The sequence below is a fragment of the Eurytemora carolleeae genome, unplaced genomic scaffold (genome assembly GCF_000591075.1).
Source record: "Eurytemora carolleeae unplaced genomic scaffold, Eaff_2.0 scaffold877, whole genome shotgun sequence".
NCBI classification, from domain to species: domain Eukaryota; kingdom Metazoa; phylum Arthropoda; class Copepoda; order Calanoida; family Temoridae; genus Eurytemora; species Eurytemora carolleeae.
In genome coordinates, this window is record NW_019396780.1 from 30,691 (window position 1) to 56,054 (window position 25,364).

The window sequence follows — 25,364 nt, forward strand, 5'->3', positions numbered from 1 at the left end:
AAAGGAAAAAAAGAAAAAGGATAGAAAAAAGATAGAAAAAAATAGAAATAAAGATGAAAGAGGATGCAAAGAAAGAAAAAAATACAGAAAGAAAGAAAATAAACATAAATAAAAAAGAAAGAGGATAAAAAAAGAAAGAAAATAGAAAGAAAGAAAGAAAAAAGAAATAAAGAAAATTATAGAACTAAAGAAATAAAGAAGCTGATATTTCCCGTGATATATTGGATTGAATGCTGGTAGAAGATTGAATGAAAACAAAACTTTAAAATGTCTTTTTAAATATTTATTGAACAAGATATTCATGTCTGCACCAAAGAAGATTTTCAAAAGAATTGGGATAAAGGTTTTCGTTCAAATTTTAATTTTACCTTATCATGAGACAATATTCAACAAACAATTTGATATAAATTGGTCTGCATGATCATGATATTTCAATAGTCATCATCCAATTTGATATAAATTGGTCTGCATGATCATGATATATCAAAAGTCATGATCCAATTTGATATAAATTGGTCTGCATGATCATGATATATCAAAAGTCATGATCCAATTTTTCAGAACGGAATCTTAAAATTTCAAATTTTTAATAAATATTGAACATCCATGGAATGAAGAGTGACTCTAATGAAAAGAGGTCTCCGATGAATGAAGAGGTCTCCGATGGAACTCCGATAATGATAAGTTCTTTAATATTTTGATTAACTTTATAACTTTTTAACCTCCCCTTGCATTGCAGTTCTGTAATCAATTGTTTACGAATAAAGAATGTTTTTTTTATGATAAAAACTAGCTACTAGCTAGTTTATGATAAAAACTAGCTAGTAGCTAGTGCGCTTCTTTTGAACCCATGGGTTGTTAAATCTCAAACAAAATCCTAGCAAAACTTGAAAGTCGACCCGGTCATTAGCTGGTGAATAATTTTCAATGTGTTAATTGCTGTGCTATACATTTAAAAACAAGAATTACGTGAACGTGTAAGACATCCTTCCTCAGTTTGGAAATAAATGGAAAAAAAGAAAATATTGGGTTTTTGTGATTAATATATGCAGGAGTGTAGGGATCAGCTCTGACTTAGACCAGGATATATAGTATACTGTAAATACTCAAGAAATCAATTATTTATAAACAAAGGGGCTGTGCGCTCTTTCTCAAGAGAATCCAATAAACAAAGGGACTGTGCGCTCTTTCTCAAGAGAATCCTGTGAATGAGGGACTGTGCACTGTATCTCAAGAGAATCCTATAAACAAAGGGACTGTGCACTGTATCTCAAGAGAATCCTGTAAATAAGGGACTGTGCACTGTATCTCAAGAGAATTCTATAAACAAAGGGACTGTGCACTGTATCTCAAGAGAATCTTATAAACAAAGGGACTGTGCACTGTATCTCAAGAGAATCCTATAAACAAAGGGACTTTGCACTGTATCTCAAGAGAATCCTATAAACAAAAGGACTGTGCACTGTATCTCAAGAGAATCCTATAAACAAAAGGACTGTGCACTGTTTCTCAAGAGAATCCTATAAACAAAGGGACTTTGCACTGTTTCTCAAGAGAATCCTATAAACAACAGGACTGTGCACTTTTTCTCAAGAGAATCCTATAAATTAAAGGACTGTGCACTGTTTCTCCTGAGAATCCTAAAAGCAGAGGGACTTTGCCATGTTTTTCAAGAGAATCCTATAAGAGACTGTGCACTTTTTCTAAAGAGAATCCTGTAAATAAGGGACTGTGCACTGTTTCTCAACAGAATCCTATAAAGTAAGGGACTTTGCACTGCTTCTTTCTTTAATCAAAGGGACTGTGCACTGTTTCTCAAGGGAATCCTATAAAAAGGGATTGTGCACCCTATTTTTTAAGAGAATCCAGTAAATGCCATTTTTAAAACCTGGGCTTAACTTCCCGGCACATCTTTCTTCTTATTTGTTGAAATTTAAAAATTATTTCATTTTGTTTATATTTTCAATTTAATTAAACATAAATCAAGAAAATTTTACTCTAATGTCTAAACATCTCAAACCACTTCCGGTACACAAAGAGAATAGAATATATATTAGAGTGGAATTTAGACAATCCCTCGGTATGAATTTTGTCATTGAAAGTGTACAAATCATGTAAATGTTCACAAATTGTATGCAGTAGAGTACATTAATACAGTATGTTCCCTAGAATATCCATTTTAGTTTCGAATTTTTTGTTTAAAGCTGTTTTAAACTTTATAAAATGTGAATTAGGTGAATAAAAAACATCATTTGATTTATAGTTATAACGAAAAATCATCGTTTGTAAAGTGAAATATGTGAAATAATCATTGGTCAATTATGAAACCAGCCTATTTCATAATTTAGTTTTCTTTAAATATTAAGTTTTAAATATTAAGTTTATTACCATCCTCAATTTTGGTGTAAAAAAAGTTGGACCATATGTTGATATCTTGAATATTTCTAAAATATTGGGTTTCCCTCTTTGATTACATGCAGGCTGCAATTATATTAATATGTTTTTAATGAAAAAAAATTATTAGATTGATTTCTATCCACGTGTGCATGACAGGCTATCAGAGAATTAATCAAATAATTTTCAAGAAAACTTTTCTATGAAATGATGTTCCAGGGCCCAAAAGATTATATAGCACAAATTTGTGAAGTACACCTGCAGTATGGAAACAGTACAACAAAATGGCCGTTTTACACTTTTTTCTAGTAAATTCCACTCTAATATATTCTATTCTTATTGCCGGTACACATGTATTGACAATTGACATATCTTATTAAAAAGCTATTGAGAAAACAAAAATGTTTTAAATTTCTAGTGTGGTAAAAGATAATTGTTCTCATATTTGTACTTTAAATCAAATTAGAGAAACCAAGATGTCACAAATTTATACCAGAAATTCGAAAAATGTTGACCTTCCCCTTCTTTATAGCGGAGGGAAGTCGTTTCGTATTTATAAATTTGACAAAATTAGCTGATCATGACATTTTAAGTATATATTTCATCAAAGGAAACCCTTGGTTTTTGACAGCAGTCCCTTTAAATATATAATGTACAGGGGTGGGGGAGAGGAGGGGGGGATAAGGGAGATATAAAGAGATTAATGATTGGTTTTTGGCAGCAGTCCCTTTAAATATATAATGCACAGGGGTGGGGAGAGAGGGGGGATAAGGGAGGTATAAAGAGATTAATGATTGGTTAAAGGATTTTTCCATAAGCAATTACCACATTGCAGGATATAGAATAGAAGAAGGTAAGAAGATAAAATCCTAAAATATTAGATTTGGAAGGGAGCAAATTAAGAAGATTTTTTAATAGCTTTCCATCTTGTCAGATCATAACTTTAGAAATTTATCGTGAGAGAATAACTTTGGGTGGACACTATATAACTCATGAGTTAACGAAGATATCAACTTTTGATATTTAACGTCAGTTCCACTAGAAGAGAATGATTTAGTTTGTTTATTATCCTGATTTAACTTCTAACGCCTAAATGTGTATTGTAAGTTGTACAGCTTGTTCTATACTGCAAACATATTAGGATTACATCTTTTCACTTTAATGTGACTAAATAGTTCCTTTTCACTTTAAGGTGACTAAATAGTCCCTTTTCACTTTAAGGTGACTAAATAGTCCTTTTTCACTTTAATGTGACTAAATAGTTCCTTTTCACTTTAAGGTGACTAAATAGTTCCTTTTCACTTTAAGGTGACTAAATAGTCCCTTTTCACTTTAAGGTGACTAAATAGTCCCTTTTCACTTTAAGGTGATTCATTTTCACTTTCAAATTTTTAACATAAATCAATTTTATTTATAGATTTTTTTAATGTACCTACAGAGTATTGCCCCACTTGAATACGCCTCTGGGTAGATACTTATATTTTAAGAGTTTAGGTAAAATATTTTTTAAAGTAAAAAAATACAATTAGTCAAATCTGATAACACCCTGAAGTTTGATAAAAATATTAACTTTTGATAGCAAATAAAAAAATTGTAACGAAATAAAGTCTATTACTTGTAAAATGCGAAAATTTTATATTAAAAAATAGAACAACTGTTTTACACTTTTAATCGCCATCTAAAACCTAGATATAATCATATTTACTCCATCTCTATCTCCCTGTGTTACCGGAAGTGCCCCCGGGGAACCGGAAATAGTTTTCCTGGAAACTAGAAAACTGGTCGGATAACAAGGTTCCAAACCCCGGGGGATATTGCAGTAATTGATAAAGGTAAAGAAATCAAACTAGAAAATTCACGTTTTTAAATTTTTTTATATTTTGTATATTTTTTTGTATTTATGTAATCTTTAAACGGAATCATCCGCTCGCATTCGGCTTTCCATCGACATTTCGTTTTTTTGTTGTTATTTGTTTTTATTTATGTACCTTAATCAACACTTAAATATACATCAATAGACAAATGTATATTTACATAAAAATATATAATAATCTATACTACATGTTCATACCTATTCTTCTATATCCATAATTTTTTAGGTGAAAATGAAAATTTTTTGAAAATATGAAAATATTTTGTGGGAGAAGGTAGCTAGCGTGTGACAAAAGTTCTCGTTAGATCACTGAAGTTAAGCACACTTGTCCACAGGCAATAACTGGATTGGTGTCCAGACTGGTGTTCACGGGTTCGATTCCCGTACTCCACACAAACCTGTGGTTTCAAAAACATCTTAAGCCGACATCTGGTTAAGCAGTTATGACCACCTGACGGATGTACGAGGACAGTGGGGCGGCTGTCAACATCTCTCGCAGCGAAAGGGTGCGTGGTTTCTACTCAACAAGAAAGAAGCTCTAAGTGGATTGATCCAAGTGAATGATGATGGATGAATGAGCTGCCAGAATACAACCCCTGGTAGATCAATAAAACCCCATACATCAACAAATCTTCGCAATAGAAAAAACTCCGAGATTTGATCGTAACAACCCGATCATGTCCTGGGGAATCTCTTGATCCTTCTATATATGTACATTGTACAGGTTGTTCACCTTAACATGACGTTTGACGGCGACCTCAGATTTGATTCTTTTTCTACCTTTTTATCAATATTACCGATCCCCTACCACCGAGATGTTACTTTTGTCCTGAATAAAAATAACAAAATAGCATCCTTCGCACCCCATCTTCTGTGAAAAATTTGCACATTTTCATCTCTAAAGACGTTAAAATTTTTTCTTATAATACAAAATCTGACTTTACCACGGTCGTCCTCGACACATTTTGCCTACAAAACTTCCCTCTCTACGCTCTAGATGTTTTGTAAGCAAAGTTGGGTTTAGGATCCATTAGTAAAATACAAGAAACCCTTAGCTTTCCCGTAAAGTAGTTATAAATAAAAATTATTAACCTAGTTGGATGTTATAATGTACTAATTGTAATACAGTCAAATAAACAGCCGTTTATTTGACAGAAATTACTTTTTAGAGGCAGTTTTAGTTCTAAGGACTTTATTCATATTGTACATTCGATTTCATCATGTTTAAATTGTTTAATTTTGTGGGACACACTGTGGAATAAATCCTCTAAATCCGAGCTTATTGCTGACTACTCACTACTCACCCAATATCGAGTTCTCTATAAACTTGTAAAAAGGAAACTTTAATTGAAACTTGGAAAATCATTTTCCAAGTTTAGACCTGCAAAGTTTTGAGTAAATACTGCAGAATTTTTACTTGTATAGACTCTGCGTCAATTCTTGTAAAAGACAAATTTTGTGATAAATTTATCAAATTGAAGGCAGTTGCTTGTCAGCAGCCCCCTTTACCGGATTTTTTTGTTTTTGTAAGGGGTGAACGTACGTCAAAATAACGAAAATACGAAAATTTCTTTTGTGGCGGAAGACGATCTGAGGAGTTAGAAGCCGGATACTCAGACGCGGCAAGATGAGCTCTGATTCTGCCACGTCACCTTGATATATATATTTTTGATTTCTTAAATTTAGATTTTAAAATAAGTTAGTCAATAAAGTATTTATTTAAACTTCGGTCGTGTTAAACTGAGCGTAGCCAAACTTTCATGTTATACTGCAAGTTTAAAACTTTTACTCATAGCTTCTTAAATTTTACGTGTCACAAAAAAGACATTTTTTCTACGAGACTGAAGCGCAAACTGAAAAATAGAAACACTTTTTTACATTTAAAAAAAAACTTTCTGTAATACAGAACATACTTTAAAAATGCCAACTAAATTAAACTAAAGCCAAACTTTTAAATCAATAAATATTTATGTACAAAGTGTGCAGTTTTCAAGAAAACATTTTGTTGTTAAGTCTTCCAGAGTGCGTCGCGCCTCTATTTTAGTATTTTTTCTGTTGTTTTCAGCTGCCATTTTGGAGTTTAGCGTAAATTAAAAAAATAATTTCTAAAACATTAAAATTTTTAAATCCAAATTCTTTTTAATTTGACCTTTGAAAAACTTTTCTTGGGCCATTAGAGTTACCACAAAAAAGTTTGTCCAATCGGTTCAGTCGTTTTCCCAAACAAGCGAACAGAAAAACTGCAACTTTAAATATTTCCTCAAATTCTGAAAAAATAAAGAGATGTTTGTATTTAACATACTAAATGCTTTATATGAATAATTAAAAGATGTTTTAATCTTCTTAATATTCTAACCTAACCCCGCAGGACCAAAGCTTAATCGAATTGGCAGAAGTTATGGTTTAATCAGGGAATATAGATTATACTGTCATTCATCTAAAATGGTATTCTCATCTTTTATATTTATTCTGTAATAGACTCCTGGTTAGTGCTCAATTACATTTGTACCGGCCTGGACCTTTCGTTGTTCTGGGTCTAATTCCGCTCTTTGAATATGATTGACTGTATCTCCTAATTACTTAATATAAAATAACTATTTTTTTTGCATCCGCAATTAAAAATTAACAACAAATGACTCAACCTCTTTTATTTAAGTTATTGTGAAGCGGTTGGAATAACAAAAAATTAAGGATAAAGCAAATTATTCTGCAGTTAATAAGTTTTCACAGTGGATATCGAGATCATGTGTTGTATAGTAGCGCTATCCAATTCAAAATGTTGAACCTTTTTAGAACTTTAAATAAGAAATTACAAAATATTATCCAGGTTAAAGATAGTACGACGAGTACATTCATATTGTGTTATGTAATATCTGGATCAACTGATCTATTTTCTTTGAAAGTTTTTGATTTTACCATTATTGGTTTGCTGCTCGATACAATTCTTTATTATTATTGCTTGAAGGAGGGTTGCAGAGTTATAAATCCAATATTGTAAACTTCTTTCTGTCTCAATCCAGTTCAATTGATACTTAAATATTTCAAAGATAAATATATATATATATATATATATTTCAGTTTTTAACTTCACATTTTTTATTAAAAAAGAATTATACTAAACATAATGTTTCACGCCATCATGACGATTCTTAGTAGTTAATATATATATATATTCTTTGCTTGTCTGTTTATATCCAATAAACCTCAAAACGGCTAAATTGATCGGGCCAAAATTTTGTGTGGGACTTTTTTATGTCCCCAGGGAAGGTTTATAGAGGATCAACATTTAAAACATTTGCCAAATAAAACAAAATTCAATTTTCACAAAATTTTGAAAATCCACGAATTTTTTTTGATAAAATCCGTGAGCTTTTTTGCTTTTGTTTTACAATGTACACAAAAAGAAAATGTTCACAAATGAAATTGAAGATGGAAGAAGCGCCCTAAAAGCCTAGTATACCAGATTTTTGCATCAATTGTAAAAGCTTACCGCCACTCTTCTGTTCCGGGACAACTCTTGAGATTCAAGTTTAGAATTGATTGAATCGGCATAATTCTATTTCATAACTAGTATCTTTACATATTCAATAGCTGTAAACATGATAATCATTAAACATAAGATTAAAAAAAGTTTCTCTTATATAAGAATTGACAAAGCTTTTTAAAATGTCGTCCTAAATTTAGGCCTGTTAGACAATTAGGAAAACATTTAAATATTTTTCAAATCGTTTTTTACCGAAAGATAACTTTTACTCTGATTTTTTTAATGTCTAATGAAATCAATAATTATGTCAAATTCAAGTTAAATGTTTTTAATCACAACTCCTCTTATTAAGAGATATGGAGATTGGAGAAGAACAAATATATTTAAAACTTCTAGAATGTAACCTAATAAATTTAATTTTACCATATACTCCATTAGTATCAATAGTGTCGAATAAATTTGAACTTCTCCTTATGTCTGGTGGAGTGTGAAACTTTTTAGAGCATAACACTATAGTTAGAACAAAAAAGGTATAAAAAGCTAGTCTCCACTTTGAATATTGTAAATATGGCAAATTGTAAATGGATGTAAATATTGTATAATATTGTAGTTATTGTATTTATTGTATAATATTGTAAATATTGTATTTATTGTATAATATTGTAAATATTGTAGTTATTGTATAATATTGTAGTTATTGTATTTATTGTATTTATTGTATAATATTGTGAATATTGTATTTATTGTATAATATTGTGAATATTGTATTTATTGTATCATATTGTATAATATCGTAAATATTGTATTTATTGTATTTATTGTATAATATAGTATTTATTGTATAATATTGTAAATATTATAAACATCGTATAATACAATGAAACCAGAAATCACTTGATTAATTAACGTTTATCTTTGTTCAGTAAATCGTGACTGATTAAAAAATGTGCCTTCCTCAATTTATGACATATTTCTGAAATGTCAATTGCAATATTTGCGAAATTTCTTAATTAGAACACCCGTCCTGTAGCAACTACACTATATTCTGGTTGCAACTGTACGATAAAGGTTGGTTTAGCGATCTAAGCGTTAAAAAAGAAAACGTAGATATACAGAGTTACCCACAAAGGATGCGACTTATAATCATGGTCACGCGAAGCAATGTAATTTTTCTTGACTATCATTAGGTTTGCCATTACAAGTCTATATTTACTATTCAGGACAGAAGACCAAATTTACGGAGTTTCGTGTCTCAGTATTAAATGTTCATCCTATGTGAATACCTCTGCATCTGCTCTAGATTTTATCCAGGGATTAAAATTCTGTTTAAATCTTGTCAAATGCTGAGTTCTCACGTAGACCAAGATAATCCTGTGTATTTAGCTGACAGAGAGGTGTTTCCATGGCAGTAACTGAGGGGGGGGGGGGGGCTTAAAACTAAAACCAACTATTTCTTTGGTTTTAAATATTTAAAAGGTTTGAGCTTTTAAATTAAAAAATACATACAGGAGGATGGATATATCACAAGAACAAGAGAAGTAGTATACTTATATATAAAGTTGGTAACTTTTATTCATAGCAAACTCTTCTTATGCACACAACGCACTAACACTGTGTACATTGTCCACCGCATTACCTGGGTTAAAAGTACTATAATTGGCTAAAATCTTGGTAAACCTATATACAGGAGAACCTGATCGCTTGCACCTTAAAAATGGACGGAATGGACGGAGAATTCATTGATTGCCATTGAACTGAGATACTATATACAGCTAGGAAAGGAATTACTTTTGCAGGCGTGAGATACAGGACAGGAAAGAGGATTAGTGTTGATAGTATTGCAGGGTGGGAATACAGGATACAGGATAGGCGTCAGTATTGCAGGGTAGGGATACAGAATACAAGATAGATGTCAGTATTGCAGGGTAGGGATACAGGATACAAGATAGGTGTCATTATTGGAAGATAGGGATACAGGATACAGGATACGAATCACTTTTTCAGGGTTAAGATACGGAAAGAGATGTTAGTATTGCAAAGTGGGGATACAGGATGGGTGTCAGTAAACTTGCAGTGAGCATACAGGATACAGGATAGGGGTCAGTATTGCAGGATGGCGATACAGAATACAGGAGAGGTGTCAGTGTTACAGGGTGGGAATACACGATACAGGATAAGTGTCAGAATTGGAGGATAGGGATACAGAATACGAGAAAGGTGTCTATATTGCAGGGAAGGGATACAGAATACAGGATACGTGTTAGTATTGCATGGTAGAGATATAGGATACAGGCTAGGTGTTAGTTTTGCAGGGTAGGGATACAGGATACAAGAAAGGTGTCAGTATTGCATTGTAGGGATACAGGATACAGGATAGGTGTCAGTATTGCAGGGTAGGGATACAGGATACAGGATAGGTGTCAGTATTGCAGGGTGCCGGTAGGGATACAGGAAAAAGAATAGGTGTCAGTACTGCAGGGGTGCGATACGAGATACAGGATACAGGATTCAGGACAGGTATAATTATTGTAGGGTAGTGACAAAGGATACAGGATAGGTGTCAGTATTGCAGGGTGGGGATACAGGATTCAAGATAGGTGTCAGTATTGCAGGGTGGGGATACAGGATACAAGATAGGTGTCAGTATTGCAGGTTAGGGATACAGGATACAAGATAGGTGTCAGTATTGCAGGGTAGGGATACAGGATACAAGATAGGTGTCAGTATTGCAGGGTAGGGATACAGGAAACAGGATAGGTGTCAGTATTGCAGGGTAGGGATACAGGATACAAGATAGGTGTCAGTATTGCAGGGTAGGGATACAGGATACAAGATAGGTGTCAGTATTGCAGGGTAGGGATACAGGATACAAGATAGGTGTCAGTATTGCAGGGTAGGGATACAGGAAACAGGATAGGTGTCAGTATTGCAGGGTAGGGATACCGGATACAGGATAGGTGTCAGTATTGCAGGGTAGGGATACCGGATACAGGATAGGTGTCAGTATTGCAGGGTAGGGATACCGGATACAGGATAGGTGTCAGTATTGCAGGGTAGGGATACAGGATACAGGATAGGTGTCAGTATTGCAGGGTCGGGATACAGGATAGGTGTCAGTATTGCAGAGAAGGGATACAGGATACAAGATAGGTATCAGTATTGCAGGGTAGGGATACCGGATACAGGATAGGTGTCAGTATTGCAGGGTAGGGATACAGGATCCAGGATATAGGATAGGTGTCAGTATTTCAGGGTAGGGATACAGGATACAGCATAGCGTTTTTAATCGTTTTTTTTTATAAACTATCTAAAAAACAATCGTTTTTCATTTACTTTTTTTTCTTGTATTTACTTGTGAATGTATTTTTAGTTGAGATTTCAATATGAATAGTTTGTTTCAACAAATACAGTTTGTTTCAACAAATACCGATCAGAACAAAATTATTAAACTTTTTATTTTCAATTGGCTAATATTAAATTTTCTTTTGTGTTTTGTTTTTAGCTGAACCATCCTACATTATTATTTTATATTTTGTAAAAATAAATACTATAACTTTACAGTGATAACCAGAAAACTCTGGAATAGACTCTATTTATTACTTAATGGTTAAATGAACATAAGGCACATCAATTGTGCAGTGTAACAGACTAATTCCATCTTATAAATGATTTAATAACTTACTAGTCTAGCTATTTGCTTTGAAACGACATAAAATGCAATTGCTTTTGCAATTGCTTTACTGTCGTCTTCCTATTCTACACTTTTCTGGTTATCACTAAATATTAATCTAATACATCAATATACTAATATAAAACATTAATATATAAATCAAATAAATCAATTATATTAATCTAATACATCAATATGTAAATCAAATACATCAATATTTAAATCTAATACATCAATATATAAATCTAATACATCAATATATAAATCTAATACATCAATTATACAAATCAAATACATCAATTATACAAATCAAATACATCAATATAAAAATCAAATACATCAATATATAAATCAAATACATCAATTTATAAATCTAATACATCAATATATAAATCAAATACATCAATATATAAATCAAATACGTCAATATATAAATCAAATACATCAATATATAAATCAAATACATCAATATATAAATCTAATACATCAATATATAAATCTATTTATCTGATACGTATTTATCTATTCAACTGTCTGTTCAATAATATATATCTATCTATCTCTATGCATTAAATGCAAAATAAACCCGTTTAATCTAAAATCTAGGTTTCATGATAAAGATAACTTGGCTCAACGCCATCAATTCAATTTCCTTGAAATAATTTTCATAATCTTCTCCTTACTGCTCACGCGTATTAGCCACAGCACGCACCCTTACATTCGGGCCAGTACGCGCATTCACAGTTTTAACACACTTTTCACCTTCGGTGCGCCATTTCTTGCTGTTTTAGCAACCTTTTAAGACGATTACTAGAAGTCTTCGTCACTTTTAGCACCCTTACAGTCTCCTATGTAGCTATATCGATCATTTGTAGCTTTAACCCGACCTACAGGGTGTCCCACAAAACATGACAGTTGGTAAATAGTTTTGAATGTCGTCTTCCATACACTGTATTAGATATTTAAGGCTGTTTTTTCAGTTTAAAAAATCTTTTGCTCAAATACATGTTACTTTGAAGTTAATTTTACTATTATATGACTCCTATATAATATTGTCTTTGGTATTAAACAACTTAAAAAATTATGGAAGAAGACATTCTAAACTATTTACAAACTGTCATCTTTCGTGGGACACCCTGAATCAGCCAAATCAGTCCGATCTTTTGTATAGCGTTAACTAGACCTTTCAGTAATCAGTCTGATTAGTTGGCCTTTTAGCCTGATTCTTTGTAGTTTTAAAACCTTTTCTGTAGGTTTTTAATACCTTTTACTTAGTTTTGACGCCCTTACAGCTCTATCGCTAGTAGCTTTTAAAACATTTTCTATCTTTTAAACCCAATTCAATCATGTGCAATTTTAAACTCCTTTTCAGCAAAATCACTTGGAGTTTAATACCATTTCAGTACGATCTTTTAGATTTATTCAGCGCAATAAATGACTAAAGTTTTATAATTTTTTATTACTATCACTTGCAGTCTTACCACATTTTCAGAGTGATCACTTGGTGTTGTAACACATTTTCAGAGAGATCAGTTGGTGTTGTAACACATTTTCAGAGAGATCAGTTGGTGTTGTAACACATTTTCAGAGAGATCAGTTGGTGTTGTAACACATTTTCTGAGAGATCAGTTGGCGTTCACATTTTCAGAGCGATCAGTTGGTGTTGTAACACATTTTCTGAGAGATCAGTTGGCGTTCACATTTTCAGAGCAATCATTTTGTTTCAAACCTTTTTCCTCATATTCACTTGTATTTAAGTCTTTTCAGAATTATTAACTCTTGTTATAAAATCGTTTGAGTGCGATCACTTTTACTTAAACACCTTTTCAGCAGAATCACTTGCGAGTTTTTACACATTTTTAGCACGATCATTTCTAGTAAGAACTCCTTTCCAGAACGATCAAATGTCCAGCCCGACTTCTTGCCCTCTTATAAGATAAACATTTTAGTAACCATATAACCAGGTCTAATTTAGCATCTGCAAACCTCTAGGATTCCTCGTTAACAACAAGTTGAAAGTTTTAAGGTGTTCTGAAGAGAAAAATGGCTCGTATGTAGGACTTGTGTACAAAATGGAGAAGAATGTTGTTGAAGGAAGAGGGATTACCTTTTGTAATTGAAATCTGTGCCTTCAGTATCCGCTTAAGACACTTCCTTTCTCTTCACTCCAAAAAAAACATTATCACAAATCTAAGTTTCATTGGAAGATTGTATGAAATGTCGTCTTGAAAGAAATTTCCATTAAATGTGTACAACTAGATTTATGATTGGGTTCAGGAAAGTGATAACATTATCATTGATAATACATTTTTTTCTTGTTATTTTTTTTGCATGAAAATGTCCTGTAACTTATACTCATGATAGATTAATTCCTTAGTAAAGAATAATATTCGTTAAAATCCATACAATGAAACCAAAAAGTAAAAAAGATTAAAGAGGTCCACTTAAGAATGTCAAAAAACACAACTGGTTTATAAATTTATTGTTAAGCTTTACAAACTTAAAACAGTATAATTGAGATTTTTATGAGGAGTATTTTGATAAAATCACATCTAATGGTAGAAAAGATTCACAACAGATTAAACAGAGTATTTTAAGCTTCTGAGTTAGGACCACAATACAAAATAAGTAAAAGTTGACCGTAAAGGTCATCTTGCCATGATATGCAGCATTCACTGTAGTGTACACTATACACAATACACTGTAAAATGCAATGTATTGTGTACACTATATACAATACACTGTACTGTGCAGTGTATTGTGTATACTATATACAATACACCGTAAAATGCAGTGTATTGTGTACACTATATACAATACACTGTACTGTGCAATGTATTGTGCACACTATGCACAATACACTGTAAAATGCAGTGAATTGTGTACACTATATACAATACACTCTACTGTGCAGTGTATTGTGTACACTATACACAATACATTTTACAGTGCAGTGTAGTGTAGATAGTGTACATTGTATAATGCGCCCGAAAAAATGCTAAAAGACATCAAGGAGAAATGTGCAATATTATTTATAACGAAAAAATCACGTCTAATGTAGTAATAATCCAACTACAACCTTTCAAATCGGATTGCATTGGTCCCTAACGAAAAGTGGAATAAAACAACGACTTCAAAATTCAAATGTTAATGGAATAGTTGAAATATAATAATAACGGTTTGCACACAACACTCAATAAAATTTCTATCTAATTTTAAACTAAATGTACAGTAGTACATTAATCAATGTTTAGGTCGAATTACTTTTTCACAATTTTCTAACGTACAGTACAGTGTACATATAAATACTATCAATGGTTAAAAAATCACAGATACACCAGTGCAGCATACGTATTAAAAGTTTTAGTAGACATAATACCAATTTTGAGTTAAAGTTCATAAACTATGTTATAACAATTTGTAAAAAAATATACGAAACATGCTTAAAGCAATTTTTGAACTTTAGGTCGTGTATATATTTCAGAGATTTTGCAATCTAGACTCTAGAGGAAATATTTATTTTTTTATCGCGCATTTTTAAGTTCTTAAGGTGGGTATCTATATTATTACGATTGTAAAATTATGAAGTAAATATAATACAGTCTAATTTGCTGTTTTCTTACATTTCTACAATTTCAGAGTATGCACTGAAAATTTATTTCAAAAAGTATTTTTTAATATTTTTGAACGATAAATGGTTGAGACAAGGCAGGTAAGTGTACAGGTGGGAAGGGGAAGTTACCCCCCCCCCCCCCCTAGAAAATAGTTTTATGACTAAAATTTCACAAATGCAAAACAGTGGAAAAGGAAGACGACCCTTATAATCAATTTATGATTCAATTGGTGCAATGAACATGTACACTACACGGTAATGTACAATGTACACTACACGGTAATGTACAATGTACACTACACGGTAATGTACAATGTACACTACACGGTAATGTACAATGTACACTAAACAGTAATGTAAAAGGTACACTAAACAGTAATGTAAAAGGTACACTACACGATAATGTACAATGTACACAAACCCATTTCAATTAGTAAGTCGATTTTCAAGGTACTGGAAAAAGCTAATATATTAAATGTCGTCTTCCTCTTCCACAGTTCCACTGCATAATGTATATTTGAGTGCTTAAGTGGACTTAGTGGACTTAGAGAATGGTCCGGTTCAAGCGTTATGAAATTATTTATACAGATATCTTTCAACTTTTTTGTCAATTAAAGAATTTACGTTTTCTACTTTTTAGATAGTTTTAAACGTTACAGAGTTATTCATTATAGACAACTGCTTTAGATCTATCCTTTCCCCACAACCAGCTTCAAATATAAAAAGAAAATAATATAAACAGACAGATATAGAGATGTAATTTGTACAGTTGCATCACGCCGTTCACTGCTTCACCTCAGGAGATCAGCTGATGAAACTGTTATTCTAGGAGTTCATCTAGTTGTACTCGAAGAACATCACGTCGATAAGGAATGTTGCCGCAATAATAAGAACCTGATCCATGTTTAAAGTATTAATACGAAATTTTTTTTGAAAAACACGAGTACTTTGTATATTTCAATAATTTTTAGGACATAGCCACTCAAACTTAACCAAATAGATTTGTTGACCCGGAAAATAAAAATGTTTTTTTGTTGTAAAATTTTACCACCATTTAAATGGGTATAATTAAAAATTGATACTTAATATTAAAACTTTCCTTTTCACTGACATCCATCCCAGGGTTAAAAGTCAATAAGAAATTGTCAGCATCTGTTAAAGTTTCCTTCCAGCACCCCATCCACTTCTTGGTAATACTTCCAACCTAACAAAAGTATTTAACTTAAAATCAGCACACTAACAAAGCATTATTTCCTCCAGAAATCAGTTTTATACATATTCTTAAAATATTTTCTTCCCAAAAATATCCCCCCACCCTCCTCCCCCACATTAGATAGATAAAACTTTAGGTTCATCTTACACTAAATTGGGGAAAACATGATCGAATAAAATGAGAAATTATTTCAACTTTTGGATAAATTTGGGGAACAAACTTGCCGGATGATTATTAATTTTTCATTTCCCTCCAAAAAGCTGGGACAATCATTAAAATATATATATAATGTCAAAAATATCTCCCCCACCCCCTACAAAATAACTATTCCATCTGTACATAAAGTTCCTCTAAATTTCTATCTCTCAAGTCCCTAGGTCTGTACTAACCTCTGCCCCATCTGTATTCAGAACACTGAAGTTGATATCATCACAGCAGAAAAATAAACAGTTTGGACCACGGACTTTTAGAACCTGAATATCTTAATATTATTGTTATCATTAAAGCCAAACCCACCACTCAATTTTACAAGGTTTTCCGCTCCGTGTTACTAAATTATATCTACTGGACTAAATTACAAGTTTAGAACAGATGATCAGTTTGGGACCTTCAGTAATCAGTATAAATCTAATTGGAAAATAAAAGCAGCTTGATACCAACATTTTTAAAATGTCTTCATTAAGTGCTACTGCTACAGCTAATGCGTCTACTACTGCTACTGCTCATGCGTCTGCTACTGCTACTGCGTCTGCTACTGCTACTGCGTCTACTACTGCTACTGCGTCTACTACTGCTACTGCGTCTACTACTGCTACTGCGTCTACTACTGCTACTGCTACTGCATCTACTACTGCTACTGCGTCTACTACTGCTACTGCGTCTACTATTGCTACTACTACTGCTAATACTACTGCTACTGCTACTGCGTCTACTACTGCTACTACTACTGCTACTGCTACTGCGTCTACTACTGCTACTGCGTCTACTACTGCTACTGCGTCTACTACTGCTACTGCGTCTACTATTACTACTACTACTGCTACTACTACTGCGTCTACTACTGCTACTGCGTCTACTACTGCTACTGCGTCTACTACTGCTACTGCGTCTACTACTGCTACTGCTACTGCTACTGCTACTGCTACTGCTACTACTACTGCTACTGCTACTACTACTGTATACCTGGTTTCCAACACTATCAAAGATATGAAGAACAGGACTCCACCAGGTGGCTCTTTCCCGAATAGTTCCAACAGATTGACTTCCCACGCTTACATTCAACTCCTGAACAAATCAAATCAGGCTGTTAGGGACGTCCTACTATTCATAAACAACGAAATCAAAACAAGGCGGTCAACCCACAGTCCGTAGACTATGCTAAGTTATAAGGGACTGTCAATGCCTGGCTCTGGATTAACATGTTGTGTTCTGTCCAGATATAATTTAATAACGTACATTTACAAAGTGTTTCGCTGTTTAGTAGTACTGTAGTGTATTCTTGTATTGTTTTGTGCCTTAAGATATGAGAATATTGCAAGGATAGAGGTGGCTTGGATTAAAAATGAGAAAAATTTGGGAGAATTGGTGTAAATTCGTTCATATCAAGAACAATAAAGGTGTACCTGCGTAACATTACATTAAAAGTAAAATAAAATAACAAACCTGTGTACAGTACGGGAAGAGGAATAGCCTACGGTGTACCTGCGCAATATTACATAAAAAATAAAATAAAATAACTAACCTGTGTACAGTACGGGTAAAGAAATGAACAGCAAAGGCCCTGACAAGCTAATGCTCTATTTATTTCCATCACAGTCTGAAATAAAAAAACACACTTAAATTTAACATTTATCAAAGCTGGACAAATCTTTTTTATTTGTATTTCAATTTTATTTATTTAGAATTCGATATTTATTGCTTACTTGGTTAGTTTGATCAGTTATTGACATATTGAAACTTCTAACACTGCCACACCATAATCTAAAAACAAAAATATTATTTTAATAATTAAAAATCAATCTCTTCAAATACATCCAGATGCGTATACAGGGCATACGCCCAGGGGACACTCTTCTACCTGTTGCAGAAGTTTGAGTGTTCTTTAGCCCAAAAAAGTGTATCCCCCTGTGGTCCACATATCAAAAATCTAAAATATAAATTTTTATTGACTAATTCTTAAAAACTTGTCTTTTTAAAAAACACACTTAAAAATTAAGTAAAATCGATTAAAAGCACTTTAAACAATAATCAAAATTTAAGAGTTTCTCAGAGGTTTCTTTTAAACCCTTAATTATGGATATATTTTGGGGTTTCTACTGAAATTTATAAATAAAATTACTGTTCCAGAACACGTTTAGTGGATTTTCAATGAAAGGAAACGCAATTTTTTTCTTTTGTTTTTCAGATTAAGAATTACAGAGTACTCTTGAGAATCCTTTATCAAAAATTTTATTTAAAAGATTGCCATCTATTAAAAATGATTTATCAAAAAATACCTGTTTTCCATTTCACAGCCGGTGAGAAGTTCACAAGTAGATATTTTCTGTTTTATAATAATACTGTCGACATCCCTAGTTATCATATTATTTTAATAATACTGCTGCCATCCCTAGATTTCATATTATTTTAATAATACTGTCGACATCCCTAGATTTCATATTATTTAATAATACTGTCGACATCCCTAGATTTCATATTATTTTAATAATACTGCTGGCATCCCTAGATTTCATATTATTTTAATAATACTGCTGGCATCCCTAGATTTTATATTATTTTAATAATACTGCTGGCATCCCTAGATTTTATTTTATTTTAATAATACTGCTGGCATTCCTAGATTTCATATTATTTTAATAATACTGCTGGCATCCCTAGATTTCATATTATTTTAATAATACTGCTGGCATCCCTAGATTTCATATTATTTAATAATACTGCTGGCATCCCTAGATTTCATACTATTTTAATAATACTGCTGGCATCCCTAGATTTCATTTTGTTTTAATAATACTGCTGGCATCCCTAGATTTCATATTATTTTAATAATACTACCGGCATCCCTAGATTTCATATTATTCAAATAATACTGCTGGCATCCCTAAATTTCATATTATTTTAATAATACTGCTGGCATCCCTAGATTTCATATTATTTTAATAATACTGCTGGCATTCCTAGATTTCAATTTATTTTAATAATACTGCTGGCATCCCTAAATTTCATATTTTAATAATACTGCTGGCATCCCTAGATTTCATATTATTTTAATAATTCTGCTGGCATCCCTAGATTTCATAATATTTTAATAATACTGCTGGCATCCCTAAATTTCATATTGTTTTATTAATACTGCTGGCATCCCTAGATTTCATATTATTTAAATAATACTGCTGGCATCCCTAGATCTCATTTTGTTTTAAAAATACTGCTGGCATTCCTAGATTTCATATTATTTTAAAAATACTGCTGGCATCCCTAGATTTCATAATATTTTAATAATACTACTGGCATCCCTAAATTTCATATTGTTTTAATAATACTGCTGGCATCCCTAAATTTCATATTATTCAAATAATACTGCTGGCATCCCTAGATCTCATTTTGTTTTAAAAATACTGCTGGCATCCCTAGATTTCATATTGTTTTCATAATACTGCTGGCATCCCTAGATTTCATATTATTTTAATAATACTGCTGGCATCCCTAGATTTCATAATATTTTAATAATACTGCTGGCATCCCAAGATTTTTACACTTTAACTTTACGCAATGGTTACCTTAAGTTTCAAAATTCTGACGTATTTTTGGGTAATTTTTTTATTTTTAAAAAGTCCTAAAAAATAAAAGTAACATTTAAGTTTTAAAAATGAAAAACTTTCTTCAAAAATCTATCTCATGCTTTTTTTGTTCTTACCTTAGCGGGTCAAATTTCTTGCCGTCTGAACTTTTATAGGTGAGGGGGAAGGAGTGGGGCATTAATTGTAAAAACTTACCTCAGAGGTCCGAGGCCGGTTAGTACACGACCTCCTGTTATATCTATTTCATCTAAAATACATCATTGATCATATTATTACAGTTCTTGATGTAATTATATCAATTGAACAATTCAGGAATGGTAAAATTATTAGCTCATCAAGATTAAGTTTGCGGAATGTTATCGTCAAAAAGGTGTATTTCCTAGATCGAAAGTTTCCGTGCATCAAAAATTTCAAAATACAAGTAATTTTTAAATATTTTAAAATATTTTTATTATCCTTTCTTTAACATAATACAATTAAAATTCTTTTTGATGTACCTAGAAATACGCATAGGTACTTGATTGAAAGTATTTCACAATGTTTACATGTAAAAACTATGTTAACTAGCAGATGTGTGTCTTTCTATGAGACTATTGAAGGAAGTTCTAAGCTTTGCATTAGATGACCTTAACACAGTTCTTGGCAGAAATTTATTTTCTATTGCAAATGATTGTTCTGTAAATCCTTCGGATCTTAGTAAAATGTTAGTTAAGAAACAAATGAAATATTTTGATGTCCCATTGGAACATGCATGGAAAGTTCCGGTTTTAAATTTAAATAAAACATTTAAATACAGGAATGAATAATTTATATGTTGAAGGATTCGATGATTACGTAATAACTGAAATGATAAATATGTTATGTAATGAGTAATGATCAATGTTGTCTATTTGTGCATAATTTTGCATATTTTTAAAAACCAAAAAATGCATGTAATATACATAATTCTGAGTTTGCATGCAAAAAATCAGCCTCCTACGACAATTCTAAGTTATGTTTAACCACTGTTTAAATTTTCCGGAGAGTAATACGTTTTGTGGCCCCCCCCTTTAACAATAAAATTTTTTAAAGCTTTAAAATTTTACCGTATGACTTGCAAGTTTTTCTTATAACAATGTCAACACTAAAATTTTTTGTTTTATCCAATTGGATAGATTTGGTCAAGATCCTAGTGTTTTCTTACCTAATTCTATACCACGAGGCTCATCTGTTATTGGTTGTAAGCTTTGCATCATTCTGTCTGAAACCAATCAATCAACCAATCAGATAGCTTGATAAATGTTTCCAGTGTACATGCATAAGTAAATAAGCGTACATGTTGCAATAGTGCCATTTTTACCGCAGAGAGTAAATAAACAAATATGAAGATGACAGTACAATAGAAAAATATACCCGGATTGAAGAAAACGCCTGGTTTAATTGTAAAGCACCCCATTAGGCAATAACTTGTTCCATAAATTCAGTTTAAAAATAAGAGATTAGAGGCACAGGATTGGAATGCCGGATCTGTGCAAGCTACATTGTAATGTAGATTGCAATAAGTTTTTAACTGATACGGAATTTAGTTTAAGAATTTATCATTTCAGACAGTCCATTCGCTTATACATTTCAGACAGCCCATTGGCGTATACATTTCAGACAGCCCATTGGCGTGTACATTTCAGACAGCCCATTGGCGTATACATTTTAGACAGCCCATTGGCGTATACATTTCAGACAGCCCATTGGCGTATACATTTCAGACAGCCCATTGGCGGATGGATCCATTTCAATTATTATATAAATTCTTAGTCTTCTCAGCCAACCCTTTTTTTCCGATTACGAATCATAATAATTTAAAACTATTTTTAAGCAAGAAAAATATAGTCTTAACAAATTTATAAAATAGATTAAATATGTTAAAATAAATTACAGATCTGTGCAGGTTTGTTAACAATACATAAACTCTTAAATACAATAGATTCTATGACAATCAACTTTGGCGTTTGTACAAACATATTGTAAATATTAAAATAAGAAGGGACCTAACTTTTCTAAAAAATCAAGCTTTGTAAAACAAATCAAATAACACATTCGAGGAATAAAAACTTTCATGTAAAGATTCAAATCGTACTAAAATCATATGGAATTTAAAATTTCTTAATTTGAGATCAAATTAACAGCCAAATCAAACAAAGTTAAATACTTTGTTATTTTACATGAAAATTATAAAATATGTAAATGCGTCAAAACGCATTCACGGTTGAAAGACCTAATATCTTTGTGACGGTAAAAGTCTTTTAATTTTTAAAGAAGTTTTTGAAAACCGTAAAACTAGTCGATTAAAATCTTTAACGTAAAACAAAACTGAATCTAAGTTAATCTTCTTGTAGCAGAAGTTTGTGAATAAATTTAGTTTGTATTATTTTCTTAATTTAAGCTTCAAAATTATTTAAATAATTTGTGAATTGGTACAAGCTATTAGTAGAAATATAAAAGCTATTATTAGTATGAAAGCTATAAGTACAGTGCCAAGAACTTTGGAATAGGCGGAGTTATTGAAACTGGGTTCCGACCTTTTTTAAACCCCTCTCAAATTGGTCAAAAGTCAGAAATTTCACCAATGACAGATTCAGAAAATAATAACAAATCTAATGAGTTTTACTCCTAAATTGAAAATTTTCTGTTAAACTTAACTCCGTCTCATTCAAAAGTTCTTAGCTCAGGTCAAGGAGTTGTGCTGGTACAGCATGTGAATGTAAATATAAAATTGACTGAGATGTTGTAAAGCGTTCCAAGAGTTTCAGGAGTTCTTGGAACTGTTCCAGAATTACAATTTTCAGGAGTTCTAGGAAGTATAATGCTACATCGTCTATGCGCAAATATCCCCAACTGAAATTCTGACCTACTAACTTTCCGACCTCCGTCAATATCGGACCTAAGCCAGCTGTTTATTTTTGTATTATTTGAGGGTTAGGTTAGGTTAAGACAATTTCTGGGCCGAGCGCTGCGACAAGGACAGGCTAGGGGGTCGAGCACCGCGGCTAGGATACGCTAGGGGGCCGGGCGCTGGGGCCAAAAGTCCATATGGCAGCTGTAAAACCAAGTGCTAGTAGGTAGGATGATTAGTATATCGGATTTGGCGTAGGTAAGAAGTGGAGTATAGTGGATTAGCGTAGGTCAAAGGATACACAATCGCTTCAGGTGGTCAAGAGTTTCAGGAGCTCCTGGATTTCAAGGAGTTTCAGGTTTGAGATTATGTTTCCTCTGTGAGTAGAGCCCAGTATAGGACTACAGATATCTTTATACATATATAAATATCCATCAGAGCGTTCAGGATTATCAAGGAGGCGAACGCGAACTTATAGGTTCCGCTCTCCTGGTTACATTCCTCCTGAAAATACATTAAAATTGTTAAAAGACAACCAGTCGTCAGATGAAGTTGGGGCCGAAGCTCCGAACCATTTACTGTATCCATGGATAATGACCCACAATATCCAAGAAGGATTGATAATAAGAAGGATTTCATTGAGAACGTTTTGTAGCCCCCCCCCCCAAAAAAAAAAATTATTTATAGTAAGCAAACAAATTAAACTGATAAATTAAAATTAAAATAATGAAACATTGTTTAATTTGACTTTGTCAAAGGGTTGATATTTTTTAAGTGGTTTAGTTAAAAATAAATTGTTTTGCTTGACAGGTTTAGAGTAACATTTGTGAAATCACCCGCCCCCCCCCCCCTCCCTGGTGGCCCTTCTGGGTGTGTGATGATTTTAGAATATTCAGAATAAAACTTGACATAAACTGGCAAGATTTCCCTATCCTAAGACTTTGACCTAATATTACATTTAATATATCTTGAAGTTTATTTCTTTACCTGGTTCTGTGTTCCAAAAATCCAAAGGAACCCAACCAAAGCCCAGACCAGACCAAACATAAGGTAGAGGACAACAATGGTATTGCTTAGACTTTTTCCTTCTAAACAAAAAAAACATTCTATGAAAAATGACAAAAAATATTAATTAACGCTGTAAAATAATAACCTAATCGCTCAAAAATTTTGCCTACAAAACATAAAATGAGATGAGATAAAAATACAATATTTCTTTTATGAAAACTTGGCAGACCGGAATGTATGTTTACTTAGTTGTCCAAAGGGATAATTAAGAATCATAATATCCCGCAGTTGGTGGAATTATAGAATCACAGGTCGGTAATGTTGGTTTAAGGCGGTAAAACATAAAATATTTTTACCCGGGTTGATTGTCTCCGATTTACAGAATTTGTCGTAGATTGTGTAGACGACGGGGAGTAGGAGAAGGAGAACTCCAGCAGTGATTAACCAGACAGGGATATCCAGGTATCCATATCCAGCCCAACTGTAATAATATCAATCTATATAGAAATGCTTTGCACGCCTGTCTGTCTGTTTATTAATTTTTATCAGATTTTTTATGTCAACTCTTATGACGGGAAGGTGTATGGACGGGCAAACTCAAATTTTTTTGCCCAGAAAGAAATGTCTCGACATTTAATTAGAAAAGTTCCCGCCCCCGGACATTTTTTTTTTGGAGAACGAAGAAAAAATGGTTATCTAAAGTTAATATTTACTTTAAAAATGCCAAAAAAGCTAACAGTGATAACATTAACACAAAATAATAACCATAACCATAAAAAGATGTGTTCATGCAAAGATTACCTTAAACTTAGCCTAGATATTGTTGAGTTAGAATCTGAAGTTAGAGCCAATAATCCATCATCCCCTAGCTTAATTCCATCCTCAAACTAGTAGTTAAATTCAAGATTAAAACCTAAAAGCTGACATCGTCGTGTTTTGTTATGTTTAAAATCTAGTTAAATCTGGAAAATCTTGAAAAGGAACTGATTACTCGTGGCAAACTCTAATTTTACAATCCCTATATGTTTGCAATAATAGGATGAATGACTAGCTGTTATTTCAAGCTTTGACTTTTTATAAACAATTAGATTACATAGCTTGAGGTTGCCAAAATATAGAGATTAACCTATTAGACTTTGAGGCGAATGTTCATTTTCTTTGTCCAGTCCATGTGATGATGTGTTTATACCTGATTTCCCCGACTAGGTTTACAAGCGGTTAAACCATTCACGCCGACCCCAATCATAGCGGCGCCTAGCGGCAGTGACACGAGCACACTCGCTACAAATCTAGAGAAAAAAATTTATATTTCATAAAATTATTTCATTTGATCTCTTCGTAAAGCAAGGGAATATGTATTTTCTTAAAACTATTTCCCCCTCCCCAATATAATACCCCCCTATATTTTTCCCTATGCATCAAAAATCTCCCCCCCCCCCC

General features: G+C 32.5%; 2 protein-coding genes across 11 annotated transcripts; both read right to left on the bottom strand.

Annotated features, from left to right (window-relative positions):
- Positions 1-13,887: 13,887 nt before the first annotated feature.
- On the bottom strand, positions 13,888-21,344 carry LOC111708616 (phospholipid scramblase 2-like). Of its 10 annotated transcripts, none has more exons than XM_023482051.1 (12): positions 21,231-21,344; positions 20,243-20,294; positions 18,743-18,817; positions 18,325-18,393; positions 18,170-18,227; positions 17,989-18,063; positions 17,430-17,531; positions 16,637-16,720; positions 16,134-16,238; positions 15,456-15,928; positions 14,501-14,699; positions 13,888-14,096 (listed from the first exon to the last, which is right to left on the bottom strand). In XM_023482051.1, the coding sequence occupies exons 1-10, from the start codon at positions 21,280-21,282 to the stop codon at positions 15,872-15,874; spliced, it is 729 nt and encodes a 242-aa protein (XP_023337819.1). In that variant the 5' UTR covers positions 21,283-21,344; the 3' UTR covers positions 13,888-14,096; positions 14,501-14,699; positions 15,456-15,871. The 10 variants fall into 10 exon arrangements, with proteins under 10 accessions (XP_023337819.1, XP_023337816.1, XP_023337813.1 ...); XM_023482048.1 differs by having other exon boundaries at positions 13,888-14,108; XM_023482045.1 differs by having other exon boundaries at positions 14,429-14,699.
- LOC111708617 (uncharacterized) lies at positions 21,287-25,237 on the bottom strand. Its single transcript, XM_023482052.1, has 5 exons — positions 25,114-25,237; positions 24,726-24,811; positions 24,281-24,405; positions 23,904-24,004; positions 21,287-23,420 (listed from the first exon to the last, which is right to left on the bottom strand). The coding sequence occupies exons 1-5, from the start codon at positions 25,168-25,170 to the stop codon at positions 23,283-23,285; spliced, it is 507 nt and encodes a 168-aa protein (XP_023337820.1). The 5' UTR covers positions 25,171-25,237; the 3' UTR covers positions 21,287-23,282.
- Between the last annotated feature and the right edge of the window lie 127 nt (positions 25,238-25,364).